Here is a 20,452-nt window from a genome sequence, read left to right on the forward strand (position 1 = left end):
TGGTAGAATGCTGGTGAACCATTTTATGGATGCAGATGAACCTCCCACCTTCAGTCTGAGTGTTGCTAGGCTGCAGCAGCATTATAATGTAAAGTAGGCTGCAATGCCAGCAAGATTGCTGTGTTCATATGCAGAAGCAAACAGGACATATAGATTCATCTTTCATAAACTTTCTAATACATGACTTGAGGTCTGTCCAAAAGATTAAATATCTTGGTCATTCTTTTAAAGATGAAGTGAGTGATGAAGATGATATATACAAACAATGTGCACAAGCAAACACCATTGCATGTAAATTTAGTTTTTGCTTTACAAAAGTTGAAGTGTGCTCATTTAAAGCTTATTGTACTCCATTTTATACAGCCCAGATGTAGTCTTTTGGGCAGTCTTAAAAACAAACAAAAAAAAGCCCTGCCAAGCCGAAGTTACAAGTTGCATACAAAGATGGTAGGCAAATAATACTTAATGTTTCCAGAGATGGGAGTGCTAGTCAGATTTTTGTCAGAGCACACAAAACACTTCCTAGGAATGTCATATTTACGTTTATGCAACGTCTGGACGAGTTCACAAATAGCATCATTGTAGCTCTCTAAAATCCTTTTTTGAGTTGCTCTCTGTACTCATTCAGATTGAGGATGCATTCGTTGAAATGAATCTATGTTTTAGATAATCTTGATTATATTTTTGTGATTTTAAGTGTATGCATGTTTTTTATGCTATGTCTTATGTGTGCTTTTTATGGGCCCGCGTCTGTTTGAAAATATATGTCAATTTAAATGGGGAATTCATTCCTATTGAGAAACATGCATGCGGTCTCCTGTAGTGCTTCCTCCTGTTCCACAGGGGGCGATCAATAGACACACTGATGATAAGACAAAAAGAGAAGATCGTTTTCTTCTTTTCCGTATTATGAATGAATGTCGGTTCCTTGACTTTTTCTTTTAAGTATAGCAATCAAAACAGCTAACTTTTATCACGAGCTGATATAAGCTCGTGTAAAATAGTTCAGGATGTCTGCAAGCGCAGTATATGTCTTGGATTTAAAAGGAAAGGTAAGATAACGGTGCAACGTTGCTAAGCTAATGGTAGCCTAGCTAACAAGGCAGCTAACACGGTCTTCTGACAGATTATGATGTAACTTAATCTGCTACAAAAAACATCATTTCATTTTTTAAAAGATTTGGCGGGGACTTAAATAATGTATTCATACCCAAAACGGTTTTCAGAGCTACCATGTGTGTTGAACTAAAAAAAAAAAAAGTGCTTTGGTATAGTGTAAAGAAAAATCTAATAAAGCCGAGTAATAATCAGGTGACCACATGCTAGCTACTACAGACAATGTAAAAGTTAAGCTGTACGCATTGCTCTAACATTAATAATCATATCTATTCATATGGTTTGTACTAAATGCAAAAGTCATCTGATCAGTGAGGCACAAATGTTATACATCAACATTGCTATACCTGAGGCAGCCGGTTTAACAGGATATGCTACACCCATCCAAAGTAGCAGGTGTATGTTTGTTCATGTACATATATATGAACAAAAACAGACATATATGTTGACTATATGCTTTCAAATATATTGTGATCCTAAAAAGAACAAAAAAACAATGGATCTATATAGTCCACTATCCAGTATCTAGGACTTCTGGTAACAGTATTGTAAAGAATTATTTTATTTATTAGTATTTCTGACCCAACAACTCGACAGTCCTGTCATATTCAGCAGCACATCTGCTTATTCTCCTTTTAGGTACTGGTGTGCCGAAATTATCGGGGAGATGTGGATATGTCAGAGATTGAGCACTTCATGACCCTTCTGATGGACAAGGAAGAGGAGGGAACACTGTCTCCTATCCTGGCTCATGGCGGAGTCCGTTTCATGTGGATAAAACATAACAATCTCTACTGTATCCTTCCTGGTTTTTGCATTGTGTTCATGCCCAACATATTATCAACACATGTTGTCATATATGCTGTATATTTTATGCCTTTGTTGGATTGTATTCCCTGTTTGTCTCAGACATTCTTGACTCATAACAACAGTGGTAGCAACATCTAAGAAAAATGCCAGTGTCTCACTGGTTTTCTCATTCTTGTACAAAATTGTCCAGGTAAGAACAAACGTTTAACTGAGTTTGGTACAAAGCAGTTTTAGTTTCTAACATAAACACAGCTGTATATATACAGCAATGTGATTAAAAAAATGTATTTGTGTTATCCAGGTCTTTTCAGAGTATTTCAAAGAGCTGGAGGAAGAGAGCATTAGAGATAACTTTGTTATTATTTATGAGCTGATGGATGAGCTGATGGACTTTGGATATCCTCAGACCACTGACAGCAAGATTCTACAAGAGTAAGCATGTTTATGATTTTTAATTAAGAATTCACAGGAGATTTAACCAATCACTCGATTATTTCCAAGCAAAATTGTTTGATCTTATCTTCTTTTTCTATTCCTTATTTTATTTACAATATTAAGATATAATTGGGGTAAACAGAAGTTGGCTCAAGTTCAGAGGGCATTGTACTTAGTAAGCATCCAATAACAAAAATCAGCCAATGAATACAGTTACCTGAAAATCCAGGTGAGGTGAACACACGAGTTAGCGGAAATTGAACAACTGACATTATAGTTATGTGCTGCTGTAACAGCCCTGTGTTGTTGTTTTTTTTATATGTAAAATCGTTGTATTTGTATAAATAATAGTTTGTTTATTCAACCTTTTTCGACCAAATTAAGTCACATTCGCCTCACATTTAGAAATATTCCCACTTCTCAAGGTTAGAAATGTTTCTGTGGCATTTCAAGGGTATTTCTCCTCATTTGTCACTTCATTGATGCTTTTTATGCACACAAAAATAGATTTTTAAGTCCTGGTTGAATCATTTTTCTATTTATTTATTTATTTATTTATTCATTCATTAAAATAAATAAATTGTTATTTAAATAAAGATTCATTATTCCAAATTTATATCTGCAGGGTTTTATTTCATTTGAAAACAAATAGACCTACATTTATTCTGCTTGCAAAGGAAATGTTTAATGTTGCACAAACTTTGCAGGCTGTGTAATGCTTTGTTTTGGGGGGTAGTTCTAGTTAGTTTGAGTTTGCAACATTTAGATTAGATATTTTTATGACTAATGCGTAAATAGATCGAATTGGTTTAGAAATTGCAAAAATAAATATACATATGTATATTTCCATCTTTGTTAAATCAGAATAAGCGGTTGATATTTACAAATGTTGTTGAGTCTCTTCAATTAAGTTTGTGACTTTATGAATTATGTTTTGACAATCGATGGGGCAAAAAACAGATAAATCTGCAGAAATCTTGATTGCAGGATTTAATCTTTTGTCATGCACTAGGCTCTTAGTCTGTTAGAAACTATCAGGTCCCCTAAACAAGCCACCACTAGTAATTTATTGAGCAAATAATCTGGGTTTAGCAATATTCCGTACACAAGGAAGATGTAATGCCTTAGTCTGATTCTCACACCCTTAATACGAGAACTTGGTGACAAATATTGTAGCTGTGTAGTCAAAATGAAATTGACTTCAATAGTGTGACTTTGGTGCTAAATTTTCCTCAGTTATAAACATTGCTATTCTAAGTCGGCCCTTATGTCCTCCTGCGGTGATCTGTTGTTACTGTGTGTCTACAAGTCAAACAAACCATCATGTCTTTATCATCAACACCTGTCGATGACTGTTGAACCTTACAGAACTGCTGCTGAAGCAGATATGTAGCAGGTTAACTGTGGATTTTCCCCAAGTCTTCTCTGATTACAGCAATAAGTCAAACAATCCTCACTTGTAACTGGGAGTCTCTGTTCCTCTTTGATGCCTTCTGGGAACACACCGCTGCAGACGGTTCATTTCCTCTTTTCTCAGTCTTGCCTCTGTGTTTACATTTTTGCATTTCAGATACATAACCCAGGAGGGACACAAGCTAGACACCGGTGCTCCGCGACCCCCTGCCACAGTCACCAATGCTGTCTCCTGGAGGTCAGAGGGCATCAAGTACAGGAAGAATGAGGTCTTCCTGGACGTCATTGAGTCAGTCAACCTCCTGGTGAGAACTCCTGATTTAAAAGGCCTGTGTTACTCAAGTAATGTCAGTAACAGGGGTTGTAAATTTCCTTCTTGTATGCGTCACAATACAGTCAGAGTGTCAAGTTAGTTGATCTTGTGGTTTTTTTACGATTTCTTTAAATACCTAAAATATGAGTCTCTCTCTGTGACACCCCCCCCCCCCCCCATATCGTTCAGGTCAGTGCCAATGGTAATGTTCTGCGTAGTGAGATTGTTGGCTCCATTAAGATGCGTGTTTTCCTGTCTGGAATGCCCGAGTTGCGGCTGGGCCTGAACGACAAGGTTCTGTTTGAAAACACTGGACGTGAGTTTTCTCTTTGTCCCAAGTGTATTTAAATGACTTGAGTTGGGTCATTAAGCAAACATAGTGATTTTTTTTTTCTTTTCTTTTTTTTGCAAGTTCCGTCCACTTTAAGCTGATTCACACACTTGTCTGTTTTTATGATTTTTTTATTCGTTCATTTGATTATTGCAATGCAGGAGGAAAGAGTAAATCAGTGGAGCTGGAGGATGTCAAGTTTCATCAGTGTGTCCGTCTGTCTCGGTTTGAGAATGACCGCACCATCTCCTTCATTCCTCCTGATGGAGAGTTTGAGCTCATGTCCTACCGCCTCAATACTCATGTGAGTAATGTGTCTTAACTACCAATGCACAGGGAGAACCCGAGTCTGGATTAGAGTAAGGATTCACGCTCCAGTTTAGAAGCATTTTCCACACCGACCACTGTAACAAAGAATCAGGGTTATGTATAGATTACTAATTTACTTGTAATGAAAACAGGAGAGGGTCTAGAGAATATTTTGTGTGGGAGCACAGACAGGAAAAGGGTGGCGCATATAATATTACTATTACTATTACTAACAGAGCCAGTCAGAAGAGTTTTTTGCATCGTATATTCTAGGGCTGTGACGATATGCGTTTATCCCAAATCGATTCAACTATGATTTTCTTTGGGTGCCGATTCGATTTTAATTGCGATTCTCACAATTCCTCAATATTGCTGATTTTTGTAAATTAAAAACAAAATAAATGGATAAAACTTTTTTTTTCTCATCATTTTACTTGATTTAAATGAGGAAAAAACAACACAGTAGCCAGACCATTATTCTGTTGCTATAATGCCCAAGAAGACAAGTTAAAAGATCAACAAAAACAATAAAAATGACCAAAAAAAATTTTTTAATGGATTTTTATTTAGTTGAAAAAAAATCGATTTTTTTGTGAAAAAAAAAATCAATTTCAAAATTGTGAAGCAAAAACATCCAGATTTTCGATTCGATTTTCCCTCCCATAGTATTTTCCCATTAAATGCAGATAATTCTTTAAATTCCAGCAAAATCTCTTACATAGAAGTTGATTTGAAGAAGCTAAAACAAAAAAGTTATAAGAGGTTAATCTAATCTGCCCAAGAAACCGTCTACAACATCTTTACTTGCAATTTTGTCGGTCAGACCAGCCCACCTTACCCTAAAGGCTTCCGTAATGGCCCTTTTTCTCTAGCACCTACTAAGCCCTGCCCCATTTCAGCCGACGCCACTCAACCTGGTTTCAACCGTTTCCATTACAATTGCTTAGTGTTGGCAGGGTCACCGTCGCAAGGCGGCTGATAAGTATCGCGAAGTCATTTGTTCACAACACACACGGGACAGCAATGGAAGATGTCAAGGTCATGCTTTGCCTGCTGCTCGGGCTATGGCTTGTAATCAGGAAAAGATTCCATGAACCGAGCAGGAGAATTGCCTGCTGATACTGCCCAAAGTTGTTATCCGGAGTCGCTCTCATGACTCACACTGTGACATCAAATGGCGAGTATTGGCCTGCAAACTGTACACATCGCATTTTCAGCCCTATTCCGCACTAAAAATGTGTCTACTCAGCCCCGGAAGATCCTGAAGGAAACGCCTCCAAACCAGCAATGTCAGAACTGGCTCATTTAACCTAATAGACAGGGCCAGACTGGCCCTCCAGTGTACATGGCAGTTTCCTGATGTCCAAAATGTATTTTATGGGTCTCATTGGTTCATAAAACTCAGTAGGTTGGCGAACCAACTAACGCTGGACTGCCCGCTACATTTCTAAACTTGTGCCCCGTTTATGTGACTTCTCTCCTCTTTGACTGGAAGAGATAAACGTGCCACAAATCTCTGGCATTGTTCTAATTTTCCTGGTAAAAAAAACTCCCTTTATGGCGATATCTATCTACATCCAAGCTTTCTGACCTTTTTGGGAAGTTATAGGCAGACAAGTTCCATTTGAATAAAATGGAGAGCTTGGGGAAACAAGCAAATAGTGTTAGATTTTAGGAAATAATAAACTGGTTATTACAACTAAAATTCTCGTCTAATGTAAAAAGTAAAGCAAAATTTGTATAGAAATGACCAGTGACATTTTTACATCAAGAGTTGCTTATTCAAGCGGATCCTGCTTTTTATGTCTTTAGTTGCTTATTCTTCATTGATTATGAGAGGAACGTGTTTTGAGACAAATCACAGGGTTTTTATCAGTGTTCAGAATTCACTGTTTAATAGTTGTTGCATCTGGTCGTTTTATGACATTTACATCTTCTTGCATCAAACTGAGGAGGAGCAGTCGCCTAGTGACAACTGAGGTGGGTTTTAATCTGGAAGAAGGATTCAAGTTCCTCATGTGCCAGAAAAGGTGAACCATTCTGGGCACATGAGCAAGACCCTCAACCTCCAACTGCTCCTGGGGGGCTGAAACATTACAGCCCACTGTGGTTCAGTAAAGCTATGGATGGGCAAAATGCAGTGCCTAATTTCTCAGTTGATATTATTGCTATTAAAAAATGTAAACAGTTTTGGCAAACAAATGTCACCTACAGAGGGATGTACAGGATAATGCTGCATGACTGCTGCTTTAGGATCAAGTATGCAGCTGTGTTAATGTAGAACAACATATAAGAGTACATTGGGTGCTGCATTCACTTGTACTTGCACATCTGACAATTTGTCTGAATTTCATTGTCTATATTTGGGGCATCACCTCAGGAGGGGCACTCAAAGTCTGGAGGAACTGGGTGGAGGTCACCCATCTACCTTAACTCTAATGAAAGTACAAGTACAATTCCTTTGTTAACCAGGTAAACTAGGACTGTTCACTTAAAATTTAGTGTGCAGAATGTAGTGACATCTAGTGGCACAACACTAACATTGGAAGCAACTACATCAAATCATATCAAACCATACTTTATTTAAATAGCACTTTTCATACGTTAAGCAATGATATATAAAATATATAAAAACTAATCAATAAATAAACAAATGCATGAATAAATAAACAGATTTAAAAAAAAAAAACCATTTCAAGTAAAGCTAAACTATAAAGGTGGGTCTTGAGCCTTTTTTTTAAAAAAAACAAAAAAACAAAACATCTACCAACTCTGCGGCCCTGAGATCCTCTGTCAGGCTGGTCCAAAGGCGAGGCCTATAAAACTGGAACGAGGTGCTGCTGTACATTTTAGATTTAACTTTTGGTATATTTAAAAGGTTGGTACTAAAAGACCGCAGGGTCCGCGAGTGTTCATAACTTGAAATAAGTTCAGATAAATAAGAAGGTTTAAAACCATTAAGACATTTGAAAACAACTAAAAGAACCTAAAAATGAATGCCCCATTTATCTAAAGTCTAACCTCACAGATACTGTTGGAACAAAGAAGGGTAACATTTTGAAGAAGGAGGGAACCAGCTTCACTAGAGACTAAACTCTAAGTTTGTTACATCTGTGAAATCTTCTGCAGTTAATGTGGGATTCAGATGAATATATCTGAAAGGTAGAAGTGAGTCTAACAAATTCATTCATTCATTCATCAAACAAATTAAGAAAAACTTATTGTCACTAGATGATGTTTTAACATGTTATCCTGGTCCTGCTAATTATGCAAACAGTAATTGTTCACTTGCATTTTGTTCAGACTGATTTTGTCCATTTTTTTTTTCCATTAAAGCACATTTCACCCAACATAAAAGCTCAAACTCACTCTGCATGTTTATGTGAGATTAGAAGTAGATTACTTTGACTAAAACTGGATATATAAAATGCATGTTTTCAAAACTGAAATAGCGCAAGATGATGATGCATTTGGAGCTTAACTAACACTTGCATATAACTACTAGGCTATACTGTGTCCCACATAAAACATTAGAGGCCCCAAAATTTCTTGATCATTTTGTCACACAGTCCACAGTGTTGTGAAATTGGCTATGCTTTGGTGAATTCAATTTTCTTTAATGCGTGTTTATTGGGAGAACGGTAGTACAGCAATTAGATAACCATGTCAAACCATAACCATAGCTCTACTTGGCTCTGCAGCTTTCCATTCAATCCCCAAGTTCTTTCATTTTGATGGATCACCACATTCAGATCTCCTGGGCCAGTGCCCTTCATTTTGTGCAAATTTGTAGGTGACAAAGTTTAAACATCAAAAAAAAAGAAGAAAAATACAAGCAAACAAGAATAATAAAGGATAAATTAGTCCAAAACAGAAACTTGTGAGTCTTGAGGTTGGATTTCATGTGGAGCATCATGACTAAGTTTAGATACGTATACACAATAAAAAGTACAAATTCTCATTCCATAGTTAAGAATATATAATGGTGATTCCAATGATATTACTCTTAACAATATTAATGACAGTAATATGAATAATAATAATCAGTCACAATAAGATAAGTAATGTTAATAATACCAATCACATCAATAATTATTGTCACTCACTAATCAAATCACATCAAACTTAATTTATGTAACATGTTTTGTACAGATGCATCTCAAAGTGCTTTACAATATAAAAACTATTTTACATCTAAGGACACACACATGCAACCACACACACAATCCCACTCTTCCCCTAACCTTATGTACCAAAATAAAACAAAAATTCCTTCAGTTTGTGTCTCTGTATCTGACTCGACACTGCTGTGAGGAAGGAAAATCTACAATGTCAGCTAAATAATGGATCCAACGGCCTATTAACAATGACTCCTTCATTTGAGTCAGGTGTTGTAGAGCAGGGGAGCATTGAAAACCTGCTGGACAGTTGCCCAAGAAGCCTGGATTTGGTGATCCTTGCTCTGTTCATGCACAACTTTTTGGAGAACTCAATATCGCAACTAATGTTCCACGCTTGTCATTGTGGTAAATGCATCTGCTAAATGAGTAAAGATGGAGTAAAGATGGTATAATGCCTGTGGTCGTAGTGGGAGGGAAGTGGTGCAGTAGAGCAAAATACAACAAAGGTCTTACATCTGTATCTATTTGCAGTAGATGATATTGTGATTTTTACACGCCTGTTGTAAAAAACTGGACTTCACGTTTGAAGGTTCAGGTTTTAATGCCTTATTAAACTTTTCTGCTTCATTGCAGTAATAGTTTATTAATTCATTTATCAGCTTTTCTTGAAAATCAAAAGGGTTTTAAATATTAAAAATCAACATTTAGTTATTTAGGGCTGTCAGGTAGCCAAGCTGTTTGAGCAGGCGCCTCAATGTCCTGGTTGAAGTTGGTCACAAGCCAGGACCAGACTGTGTCCTGGTTTGAAGGGTCTGGTCCCTTTCTGTCTGCCCACTTTCCTGTTCTACCACAAGAAAAAACTAGATTATTAGCCAAAAATTATATTGTTTTCAGATTATTAAAGCAGATATAAATTTTCTGAAAATCTAGCTGAGGTGGTACTGAATTGGGCAGATTTCTGACTCTTGAAATCTTTGAAAATTGAAATATGCAACTTTCAAGTTTTTTAAGTGTTTAAATCTGAAATGCACTGCTTGAAACTTTACTAGTAGTGTTTTTGTGACAAAGTGCCATCTGAATTTTTGCTATTTTGAGAAAGTAGAGAATTACTGCTTCGCCTCAAACTGCACAGCTGATTTGAATTGGTTTCTGTTGTTAGTATTTTTCATTTTCATGATTATAAAAGACATTTGCATCAACTCAAGTTATGGAGAGTTTGATTTTCAAAGAGCATTCATTGATTACCTGGTGTGTTACCCACACTGTGCTTGGGAGCATTCAAAACAAGCTGTTGAAAGAAAGCATTTGATTTTTTTAGGCAGTCAATAGTATATTCAGTTAAGTAGGATACACTTTGAAAAATAAAATTGGTTTTATTTCTTTTACATTTGCATATTTCATAAAACCAAAATTTGGTTCATTATAGCATGATGACTATTAAATAACCGCGATTTTGTTTTGGTTATCTTGTTCCATTCCTCTGCTTTGTACTACCCTCCGAATCTGCAGCATTTTCTGTTAGGGGGTTCATCTAGACCTATAAATGGAGCCCAGTGCCTCTAATAAAGGGTAAAATGATCATGATTCCTTAATCCCTGAAAGAAAAGGGCCATTTCACCTTTACAAAATGTAGGATCCTGGCCAACATGAGGAACTTGAATTGAGCTTTAAAATGTTTAATGTAAAAGCAACTTATGGCTACAGTATGGTGGTCAAAAATCCTAAAACTTTTTCAAAATGCTTCAATAAAATGCTTGAGTTCCACATTAAGAGAGGCACAATTGTGCGGCTGCTTTTCGATGATTGAGTTTGATGTTACAAAATCACATGTTGTGAAGTGACTCCCAAATTTTTATGCAATCTGTGCATTCCCCCAGATTTCCTCTGCAATACTGCGTTTACACAAGACAGATTCCACTCCATGCAAACAGCGTTGTTTGTTTCTTGTTAATATCTGAGAAAACAAAGGTAGTTTATGTCTTTTACTCAGATGAGTTCATAGTTCCTGTAGTAATAGATTTCACCCAACAGGTGGAGACTGTGACTTATGGTTTGAACTGGCATGTGCTTAACTAATGAAGACAGTGGACTGAAAGGTCTGTTGATTATTGCTGATATTCTTGTGTTGTTTGTGTCCCAGGTGAAGCCTTTGATCTGGATCGAGTCTGTTATTGAGAAGCACTCCCACAGTCGGATCGAGTACATGATCAAGGTTGGTCACTTTTAGCCGTGTCACGTGTAGCTCAGCCATTGTTGCAGTCAGGGTTCCTGCTAAGGAAACAAAACAAAAAGAAATCATTTGGCTGTGATCCTGTTCAGGCCGGTTTAAAGTCGGTTCTTGGTCATTGCAAAAGGACACTCCAATGATTACCAGAATTACTATGCCATGTATCTTGTTGTCAAGCAGAACAATCTGATGTCTTAGTAAGACAATGGCAAAGTCCTGGTTTAATACCTCGCTGAGGCGGAACATCGTGTTGAACTTGACCTGCTTGTTTTGGTTCTTAGGCAAAGAGCCAGTTCAAAAGGCGTTCCACAGCCAACAACGTGGAGATTCACATTCCTGTGCCAACGGACGCTGACTCACCCAAATTCAAGACCACAGTGGGCAGCGTGAAGTGGGTGCCTGAGAACAGTGAGATCGTCTGGTCAATCAAGTCCTTCCCTGTTAGTGCAAAGCATGACTCATGAGTTATATACTCATGGTTACAAATGACACTGTAATCTTATGGTTGGATTGTTGTTGGTTCACACATGAATGTTTTTTTTTTGCATGCAATAAATTCCCCTTTTTTCTGTTATTTTTAACGCAGCTGTTGTCAGCTAAACCAATTCCTCTCTTACCAGAACAAAGTGCTTTCTGTTTTACATCTTAAAGCACAATAACTTTACTTTTGATCCTGTGTCTAAAAGCTTGTGTTGCAACTTGTCACAGGGAGGGAAGGAGTATTTGATGCGAGCCCACTTCGGTCTGCCAAGTGTCGAGGCTGAAGACAAAGAGGGGAAGCCACCAATCAGTGTGAAGTTTGAGATCCCTTACTTCACCACTTCAGGGATCCAGGTATGTTCCGTACAGCATGACCTCAGTTAAACCGCTAATTCTGCAAATAATTGATCGAACCTGAACGGAAAGGTGTTTATTGCAGGAGCATTTAGCACATAAGTTCAGTGTGTGAAGGTTTAACACACTCCTCTGTAATAAACCATGTGGGAGCAGATTCAAACAAATGCTTCATATTTTCACCTTTAGTCATTATTTTTAATTCAGGATTTTTGGTGTGTGGCTGCGACCACGTCTGTCCTCTCTTTCCAGAGGAATTTAAACAATTCACATTGGTCCTGTTTTTGGCCAGTGGGGGCAGTAAGGGAGTACAGTTAGACTCCTTTAGTGGTGAAGTTCATTTCTGCTGCTGAAGCAACCAGAAAGCAACTGCACATCAACTTGAACTTGGCCCCCTGCTTTTATCTTAATCACAGTGGCATAAAATGTCATCTCTAGTAACAGGTTAGTAGATTAATTGATTTTTGATTGCATACAATAAAGAGTAAAGCTAATGGTTAGATTTCATGCTGCTCTTATACTGACCACAGTCTTGCTCAGATGTGCTGTACTTACCATCTAATCACAGTTGTCTTGTGATTATATGTGTAGCCCCACAACACTAAGTCAAGTTTTGACATGTTTTGGTGAGTGGAAACTAACTTAATTAGAAAATATCATATTATTGTCTCAAAAGAAAACTGTATTATCTTCAGGAACATTTATGTAAGTACATGCCAGGTTTTATATGGTGGATCCTCACACAGGACAAGAGTTTCTTTTTAAAATTTGTTTTTTTTAAAAATCTCTTGAACATCAGTTAATCATTTAACCTGACTTTGTAAAACACAAATGCATTTAGTTAACAACTATTTTGAAAACAGACCTTCTCTTTAAATATAATGCTTAAATACAACTTCTACAATCATATCATGAACACAGCATGTTAGTATGAGCTGACTTTTTTGTGTAGTTATTTGCATATACAGAAAATGGCCTTATCTTGAAATGATAAATCCTTAAAAAGAATTTCAGGATCAGATGGTGATGCAGATCTCTCTCAAATTCAGTGGATTTTAAGTTTGTCCAACTCATTCTCAGAAAAAAAAAGAAAATCTGGTAATTCTTGTAACAGACAGACAGATAATTGCCGGCCTAACCTCTGCCACCTCCTTGGTGGCAGTAAATATAGTCCATAAAACAAAAAAGACCAAAATATAAAGAATTGCGATACATGATTAATCTTTCTTGTTTTCAATTAAGTTTAAGCACTTCATCAGCTGTTCAAATGCTTGGTTATTCATTTTAAAAAAGATAAATATCAGCCTGGTTATTAAGGGCTGAGTTTAAGGTGTTTGAGTGAGAGAGGGTGTTTCTATATTTATTATAAACATCTGAAATCCAAGGATGGGTAAATAACAAGCAGCGTGTTTTTGGCCATAAGCTCTGTGTTGAACACGGAGTTGATTCTTCTGAAGTGTTTCAGCCCTACCCTCCTCTTAGATCGCTCACATTTATATCTGAACTTTTAATACTGCTTTTTGTATGACTCACGAAAAGAGCTAAAAGGTCACATTTTCCAGCTTCCCCACATTTCCTCTAATTGTCAATAAAACATTATTAAGTTGTATGAACATTATGCTGCCCACTCGGAAAGAAGAAGCTCAAACCAAAGTTAATTACATGCATGTTGTAATTCGGGGGTGGGGGTTCACTTTTAATATTTTTTTAAAAGGTGATGTTAGTGTCAAATGAAATTCTCTTTTTTCCATATTTATTTTCTTTGCCAGAACATGAGTGCACACATGGCTGATATCAGTGCAGTAACAAAGGCAGGTTTTTACTGGTTTATTTATAGTTATGAGAAAAAAAAATGCAATTCCCAGCATTAAGTTTTTACATAATTTATATATCTTGTCATAAAAAATGTTAGAATACTGTGTGAAATTAAAAATAAAAAACAGAATATATGTTTTATACATAATTTAAATCCTGTATTTTATACAGTTCAAACTGTAGAAACCTCTTATGCTGAAACTACAAAACTGTTTTTCTTCAGGGAAATTTCTGTGGTTTTTAACTTTAGACCAGCAACAAAAATGTCTTTTTTTTTTAAAAAAATAGTGGCTGCATAAAAATGCAAATTGCAATGAAAGATGTATATAGCACACAGAGTTTGTTTGTTTGTTTTGTTTCCCCTTTTATTTGTGCTAGAAGTCATACTGTAGCGGGCAGTGCGGTTTCTGTAGATACAGTGCTGATTTGAGTTTTGGTGATGGATCCTCTTTTTAGTGGTTTTATACAAACCTTGATGACTTGTATTCAAACACAAAATTGTTTCCTGTTCACTTCAGTTGGGTCACACCCTGCAGAAGTATCACTGCTTTAGTAATGAGCGTTATGCGCTGCTGTCTGCAGCACATGACCCTCATCCATGGATGGATGGATGGATTCTATATTGACCAAAAAGCAAGGGCAATTCAAATAGATAAGTCTTTCATTTCAGCATAATTTACAATATCTTGGATTTAAATAGTTATCACAAGGTATTTTAGTTGTCTCTCCATCCATCCATCCACTTTCTGCCACTTATCCGTGGTCAGGTCGCAGCGGTAGCAACCTAAGAAACCCAGTCTTCCCCAGGGTCTCCTTCCACAGAGACGTGCTCAGAACACCTCAACAGGAAGGTGTCCAGGAGGCATCCTGACCAGATGCCTGAGCCATCTCAACTAGCTCATCTCGATGCAGAGGGGCAACAGCTCTACTCTGAGCCGCTCCCGGATGGCCGAGCTTCTCTGTCTCTAATGGGAGAGCCTGACCGCCCTGCAGAGGAAACTCATTTCAGCCACCTGTACCCATAATCTTGTTCTTTTGGTCACTACCCACAGCTAGTGACCATAGGGTTAGGGTAGGAACATAAACCATCTGATAAATCGAGAGCTTTACTTTGTCTAATAAAATAGTTGTCCAATAAAACAATTTAAATGCTACTTTTTTTTAATTTTTTTTTTTATTGGTTTTCTGAAATATGCAGTCACAGACTGAAGTATTCAGTTTAGTGTTTCCATTAAAAAAGACATGTAAGACAAAACCACATCTTAAATACACAATCAGCCATGAAACTCGACTGCTGCTAAGCTCATGTCAAGCTTCCTTCTTTCCTTTTTTGTTTTTCTCATACTGTTTTTGTAGCTTCCTGGAAGGAAACCACCTGAAAAGTTTTCATTCTGGGTCACAATATCCCACAAGTACTTTATTTGGCCCTTAACACATTTTAGCACAATGCTGCAGTTCACTCAGCTGTGCTAAATCATTTTTTAACAAATGTTTCAGTCTGAGTCGATTTCTAGATTTGATTTTTAATATTTTCAGGGTGGAAAAAAAAAAAGGGCATAAAAACATGTACCCTAGCTACCAAGATGAAATCTTTACAACCTGACTTGTGCTCTGCCTTTGTGACCAAAAGCGAACTTTTCCCATGTTTGCATTTCTGAAGGACCCACCATCTCGGGGGTAACGCAACAAGGAACCACATTCCCATCAAACTTTTGTGTCAAGCCTGCAACCTTTTTCCTTATTACAGGGCAGAAGCTGACTGGGTCTCAGACTCTAATGCAGCCACTCACCCCACGCTCTACGTGTGAGAAGGAGCTGTGAAGTTTAATTAGACGCATGTAAATATCAAAGCATGAGAAAGTTCTTCTTAACTCTACCACTAAGTGTAGGGGAGCGCACATGTGAAGTACGTGTGATGCACGTAAGTCCACTTTATAAGTTTAACTAGAAAATGGCGTACCCCCACACGTCGAGTGAGCGGAATTAAGAGCAGCAATGTTTGTTATATTTTCAAACCTTTTGCCTCTGTAGGTGAGAGAGAGCCCAAACAAGTTGGCAGATGGTTTTTGGGCCATAGCGTCTACCAAAAGCCTGATAAATCCAGACCACACATGTAGTCTGTACTTACCAAACGATATACTACAAACATCCTCTTTTTCCCTTCTCATCTTACAAGCCATAATGATATTTTGTGGAGGTTGGCCTTTGATGCCGTTTTGCTGACTGCGTACCCACGGTCAGGCCAACTGCATGTTTGGCTACAGGCTGCAAGGAGAAGTGCTGCGCCGACAGACTCGGTGATCCTGCGTCTGTGTGCTTGTCGTCATGTCTCTGGTGACCACGGCGCTCCCTCGCTCTGACCTCACTGAGCACTGGAAGGTAATAACAAGGCGGCCGGTGCAGAGGCCCTATCAGAGGCCCCGTTGCCACTTGACACACAAATTCCAGTGCTGTCTGTCCTGCTTTCAGCTGGGAACTGCCATGGTGGAGAGTCAGCATGGCGACATCTTGCAGCGAGGGGTCACATCGGCTTTAAAATGGCTGTCCTTTCAACTCTTACAGTTCAGTTGCTGTTTTTATGCATTTGGTGTGTGTGTCCACTGAGGATTTGGTGAGAAAGTGTTCACCGCAGAATTATACTGGTGCATAAACTGTGTGTAACAAGTTTGGTTTGGTGTGGCTTTGCATGTTATTCCTAAAAAAAAAAATAAAAAAAAAAACTGTAATGAGCCATCATTTATTTATTTATTCACCATTTTTATTTTTCATTTCATTTAGGAAACTGGACTAATATTTCATTTAAAAAAAAAAAAAAAAAAAAAAAAAAACAAAGAAAAGAAATTCAAACCAATTTTTTTTTCTTCAAAAAAAAAAAAATTCTGCAGTCAAGTTCAGCACAGTTCAAGAATAGCAGGGTATTTTTATAGCCTCTTCTCGAAATTGAGATCTGTGGTAACACATGATGAAATATTGTTCAATGGCTTGTGAAAGTCCGATCTCGATTTTGCTGATGTGCATGTTTTTTGGGGGTTTTTTTTTGCATAAACTACAGTTATGTAAATGAACATTTTGTGTCCCTTGAAAGCTGCGCGATGGCTTTTTTTTTTTTTTCTCCTCTCGTCAACGTGACTCATACTACAGCTTCCTCATCAAAAAACTACTCTTACTACAACTTAGAGCTTGCCACAGACTTAAAGGTGCAATCTAAATGCATGTCCTTTGCTCACAATCAGATTTGAAATGCTCACAGCTTCAGTTTAAATGGATTAAAATTGTGACAGTGGGATGCAGAAAATGTGGCACAAATTTACCAAGTACTTCAATTATTGAAGACCTATAACAATGTGGACAAGGGTAGCTGCTATATGCCAAGTCCCCAAGTTTCAATTACTAATAATCTGTGTATCAGTTGGTAAATAAACACATCATTATTTTGGACATGGGGTGTTTTTGCTTTGTGAGTTTGCATTTTCTATATATACAAATATTCTTGCATTAAGCTTTACTTCCAATATTCTACTGGGACGTCCTCTAGGCGCTTATAAACCTGTGCAGGATCAGTTTTAAGCATAAATGGAAAATGTGTAAAATGAGGTATTTTTCTCCTATAAAATGATATTCACAAACTATTTCTTCTTTGGTAATGAGGATGTAATCAGATGCAAGCGTCTCTTTTTTGTGTGTTGTGAACAGTTTTATGACAGTTTTGGTTTTTTGTTTATTTCCGGGCAGGTGCGTTACCTGAAGATCATTGAGAAGAGTGGATACCAGGCTCTGCCGTGGGTGCGCTACATCACCCAAAATGGAGGTATGTCAACAGTTCATTGTTAGTTGTGCAGAGTGCCCATATGTGCACGTCTTGGGCAACAGTTGGGCAATGTATTGCAATATGGTGGGAACTGACCTTGAACAGATGCAGTTAAAAAGGGGTTACACAGCAGAACATGAGGCAATGTGGCAACGTCCTGCAAAATGTGAGAAAGTGAACTTTTCTTTTCTTGAGCTTCCCTGATCTTCATGCTGAGATTACCAAGGTTGCACATGTTGGTCTTTTTGCTAATGTTGCCACTAATTGCAAAACATCCTCATCTCATTTCCTTTGTATTCCATTCATTCTGGGTGGAAAGCATCAGCTGCCTCCACTTGATTTCTCTCCGATTCCCTCTTTTCTTTGTCCATTTGATTAAGTCTTGTCCATTTCCTCCCCAGATTACCAGCTCCGGACTCAGTAGGCAGCTCTTCGGCCATGTGTAGGCAGGTGGAAATCACAACTGGGTGGAGTCAAGCCGCTAATGTGCTATCAATGGCAGGTGGTACTTACAAGACCAGAGGACTGTCAGTATCTACTTCTTGTTTAGTTCGTTATTTGTTAAAGCTCTTTTCTTTCACGATCAATGCAAATATTAGACTGAGCCTTTGGTTAGACATGGTTAAAATCCTGATTATGTTTCACTGCTATGCGGCTCCTCACATGACGGAGACCAAGGAAAGCAGGAGTAATGTTTACATCCTTGTACATGGTGCAAAGTTGTACACAACCTGTCAGTGGTTTAAGTGAGTATGTTACAATTCTTGTCGAAAGTTACTGTAATCACCTTCACACAGGTCAGCAACACTCATTCAGCCTCAGTATATTTTGTTGTATGAAAGCTGCTTTGTTCTGTCACAATTCCTGTTTGTTGACTATCTGTATATACAGTATTTGTTACATTAATGAACTTAAATTCAGTGTTATTAGATAAATAACTGTAAATTAAAAGCTTTTTTTTTTCTTTTTATATCATTTTTTTTCCACATGATGCCATTGATACATGCCATAGCATTGCCTTCCTGCGTGGCCAATGTGTGTTTTGTCTATTTTGACTCCCTTGACGTTCAGCTTTCCAAAAAATATTAAACATAGTGAGTTCAAGCTGCAAAGGAAGCACCCAGACACCTGTTTTTCTTCTCTCTGTCTTTAAGCCCACCATTTTCAATCAATAAATGTCTATTTAGAGAAAACCAACCATCATCTGCTTGCGTCATTTCTTGGGTGATGTCACCAGGATCATCAATTTACCACAGAACAGTGAGGATGGCTGAAAGAAACAGAGGAGGGGGGTTTTCCAGTGTCGAGTGTGTGGTTGCTGTTACTCTAGGATGGTTCTTTCCACCTCATCCCTGAGCTCTTTTCAAACAGTGCAAGCCTTAATTCTAGGAGCCCCGTAATATCACAGGCAGCTGAGTGCAAGCACTCCGTAAACAAGCAGAATTGGAAAGGATGTGACTCAAACTGTGGTCAACACTCGCAGACATGTTAGAGAAAAAGTGGGATGGATCCGTACAGACTGGTTATTGTTCAAGCCAAGCCAGGCTGCAGTGGTCCCACATGAGGTCATTGCTAAAGTTTGTCCTACAAGGGGACTGTGAAACTCCTAATACACGTGAGTCACTCCAAACAGGTGCTGAAAGTTCCTTGTTTATGTCACCATGACCTCTTCTTAGTAATCGCTGCGTATATGCCAAACCTGATTCTCTGTTATGTTCAGTAAAAATTTATTTCATTTCTGCTTTTCAACATCTACACGGCGGGTGTGTCAAGTTTACAGACAAAATATTCACTTTCTCAAAAGAGAACGCTATGTGATCAAGCTATAGATGCTCAAGATATGCTGTTATCTTTAGCCATCTTTTTCCCCACAGACATTTTGTTTTGAATAACAGGATTAAAAATAACTTGTTGAGTCAAGCATAGCCTGTTTTAAAGCAGTGTTATTGTTTTTTTCAGCTGGTTCAAACATATTTGATTCTGCTGCATTAGAAGAAAATGTAATCCATGGATGATGGTGTCACGATGAAGTTGTCTGTTTTAGGACTTTATTACAGCTTTTGCTGAAAATCGCATTTATTGTTGGAGGCCTGTTTCATCTGAGAATGCTTGCACTACTTATCAGTTATCTGAATGACAGGTATGAGACTGGCGATTTCACCTATTCAGACCGGATTAGCTTTATCTTGTCTGCAACAAGCTTTTAAACCGTTTACGGTTAAGAAGGCTCCTAAATGACGTTTTGGAAAACAGGAGGGTCTACTCTGTCTGGCATGATTACAACTGTTACTTACATAATAACTTAAGCATCTAACTCCTGGCCGACGTTTGCTCTCCCGCACTGGGGCACGGTTTCTGTGATGCTTGGCAGGGCATGTGATATAGTATTTGGCACATGATGAGAAGGACGCATTCATGCAGCAAGTTCAGCCTCTGAGGAGTTGGAGGGGAGACCTGACATACTTCAAGTTTCAGAATTGCTCAAAGACAACTTGGTTTCTGCAAACCCCGATTAGACACACAAATATTTAACTCAAACATATCTAACACGAAGCATAGGGTTATAACATGTTGCTCAATTAGGTTATAATGTAGTTGTTTGAAAAATGAATAAAATATCTATTTAAGCAGAGTATAAAGACAAGTGAGAGACAAGTCATATAAGTTAATTATAAGAAAAAAGGAATTTCACAAAAATATCCATTTTATGGATGTCTTATAAGCAGCAATCATGTTGGAAGTGAAGCTAATCTGGAAGTTTAAGATAGAAATGCATCAAACTGCATTTTCTTGAGGATTTAATGCTCCAGGTGAATTTTTTTTCAGATTGAAGTGAACTATATTGCTCTCAAGTGTATGGCAAAACAGCAATAGTTGTTTTAAAACAATGTAAGTTTAACTATGCAACCTGTCCAGGGTG

At 37.8% G+C, this 20,452-nt stretch overlaps 1 protein-coding gene across 1 annotated transcript; it reads left to right on the forward strand.

Moving 5' to 3' along the window:
* Positions 1-891: 891 nt before the first annotated feature.
* Positions 892-18,681, forward strand: ap1m1 (adaptor related protein complex 1 subunit mu 1). Its single transcript, XM_079244431.1, has 12 exons — positions 892-1,052; positions 1,756-1,912; positions 2,049-2,116; positions 2,228-2,358; positions 3,932-4,079; positions 4,277-4,403; positions 4,580-4,722; positions 10,989-11,060; positions 11,357-11,515; positions 11,784-11,909; positions 17,457-17,532; positions 17,934-18,681. The coding sequence occupies exons 1-12, from the start codon at positions 1,011-1,013 to the stop codon at positions 17,954-17,956; spliced, it is 1,272 nt and encodes a 423-aa protein (XP_079100557.1). The 5' UTR covers positions 892-1,010; the 3' UTR covers positions 17,957-18,681.
* The last annotated feature ends 1,771 nt before the right edge of the window (positions 18,682-20,452 follow it).

The sequence above is a fragment of the Telmatherina bonti genome (assembly GCF_933228915.1).
Source record: "Telmatherina bonti genome assembly, chromosome: 7".
Taxonomy (NCBI): Eukaryota; Metazoa; Chordata; class Actinopteri; order Atheriniformes; family Telmatherinidae; genus Telmatherina; species Telmatherina bonti.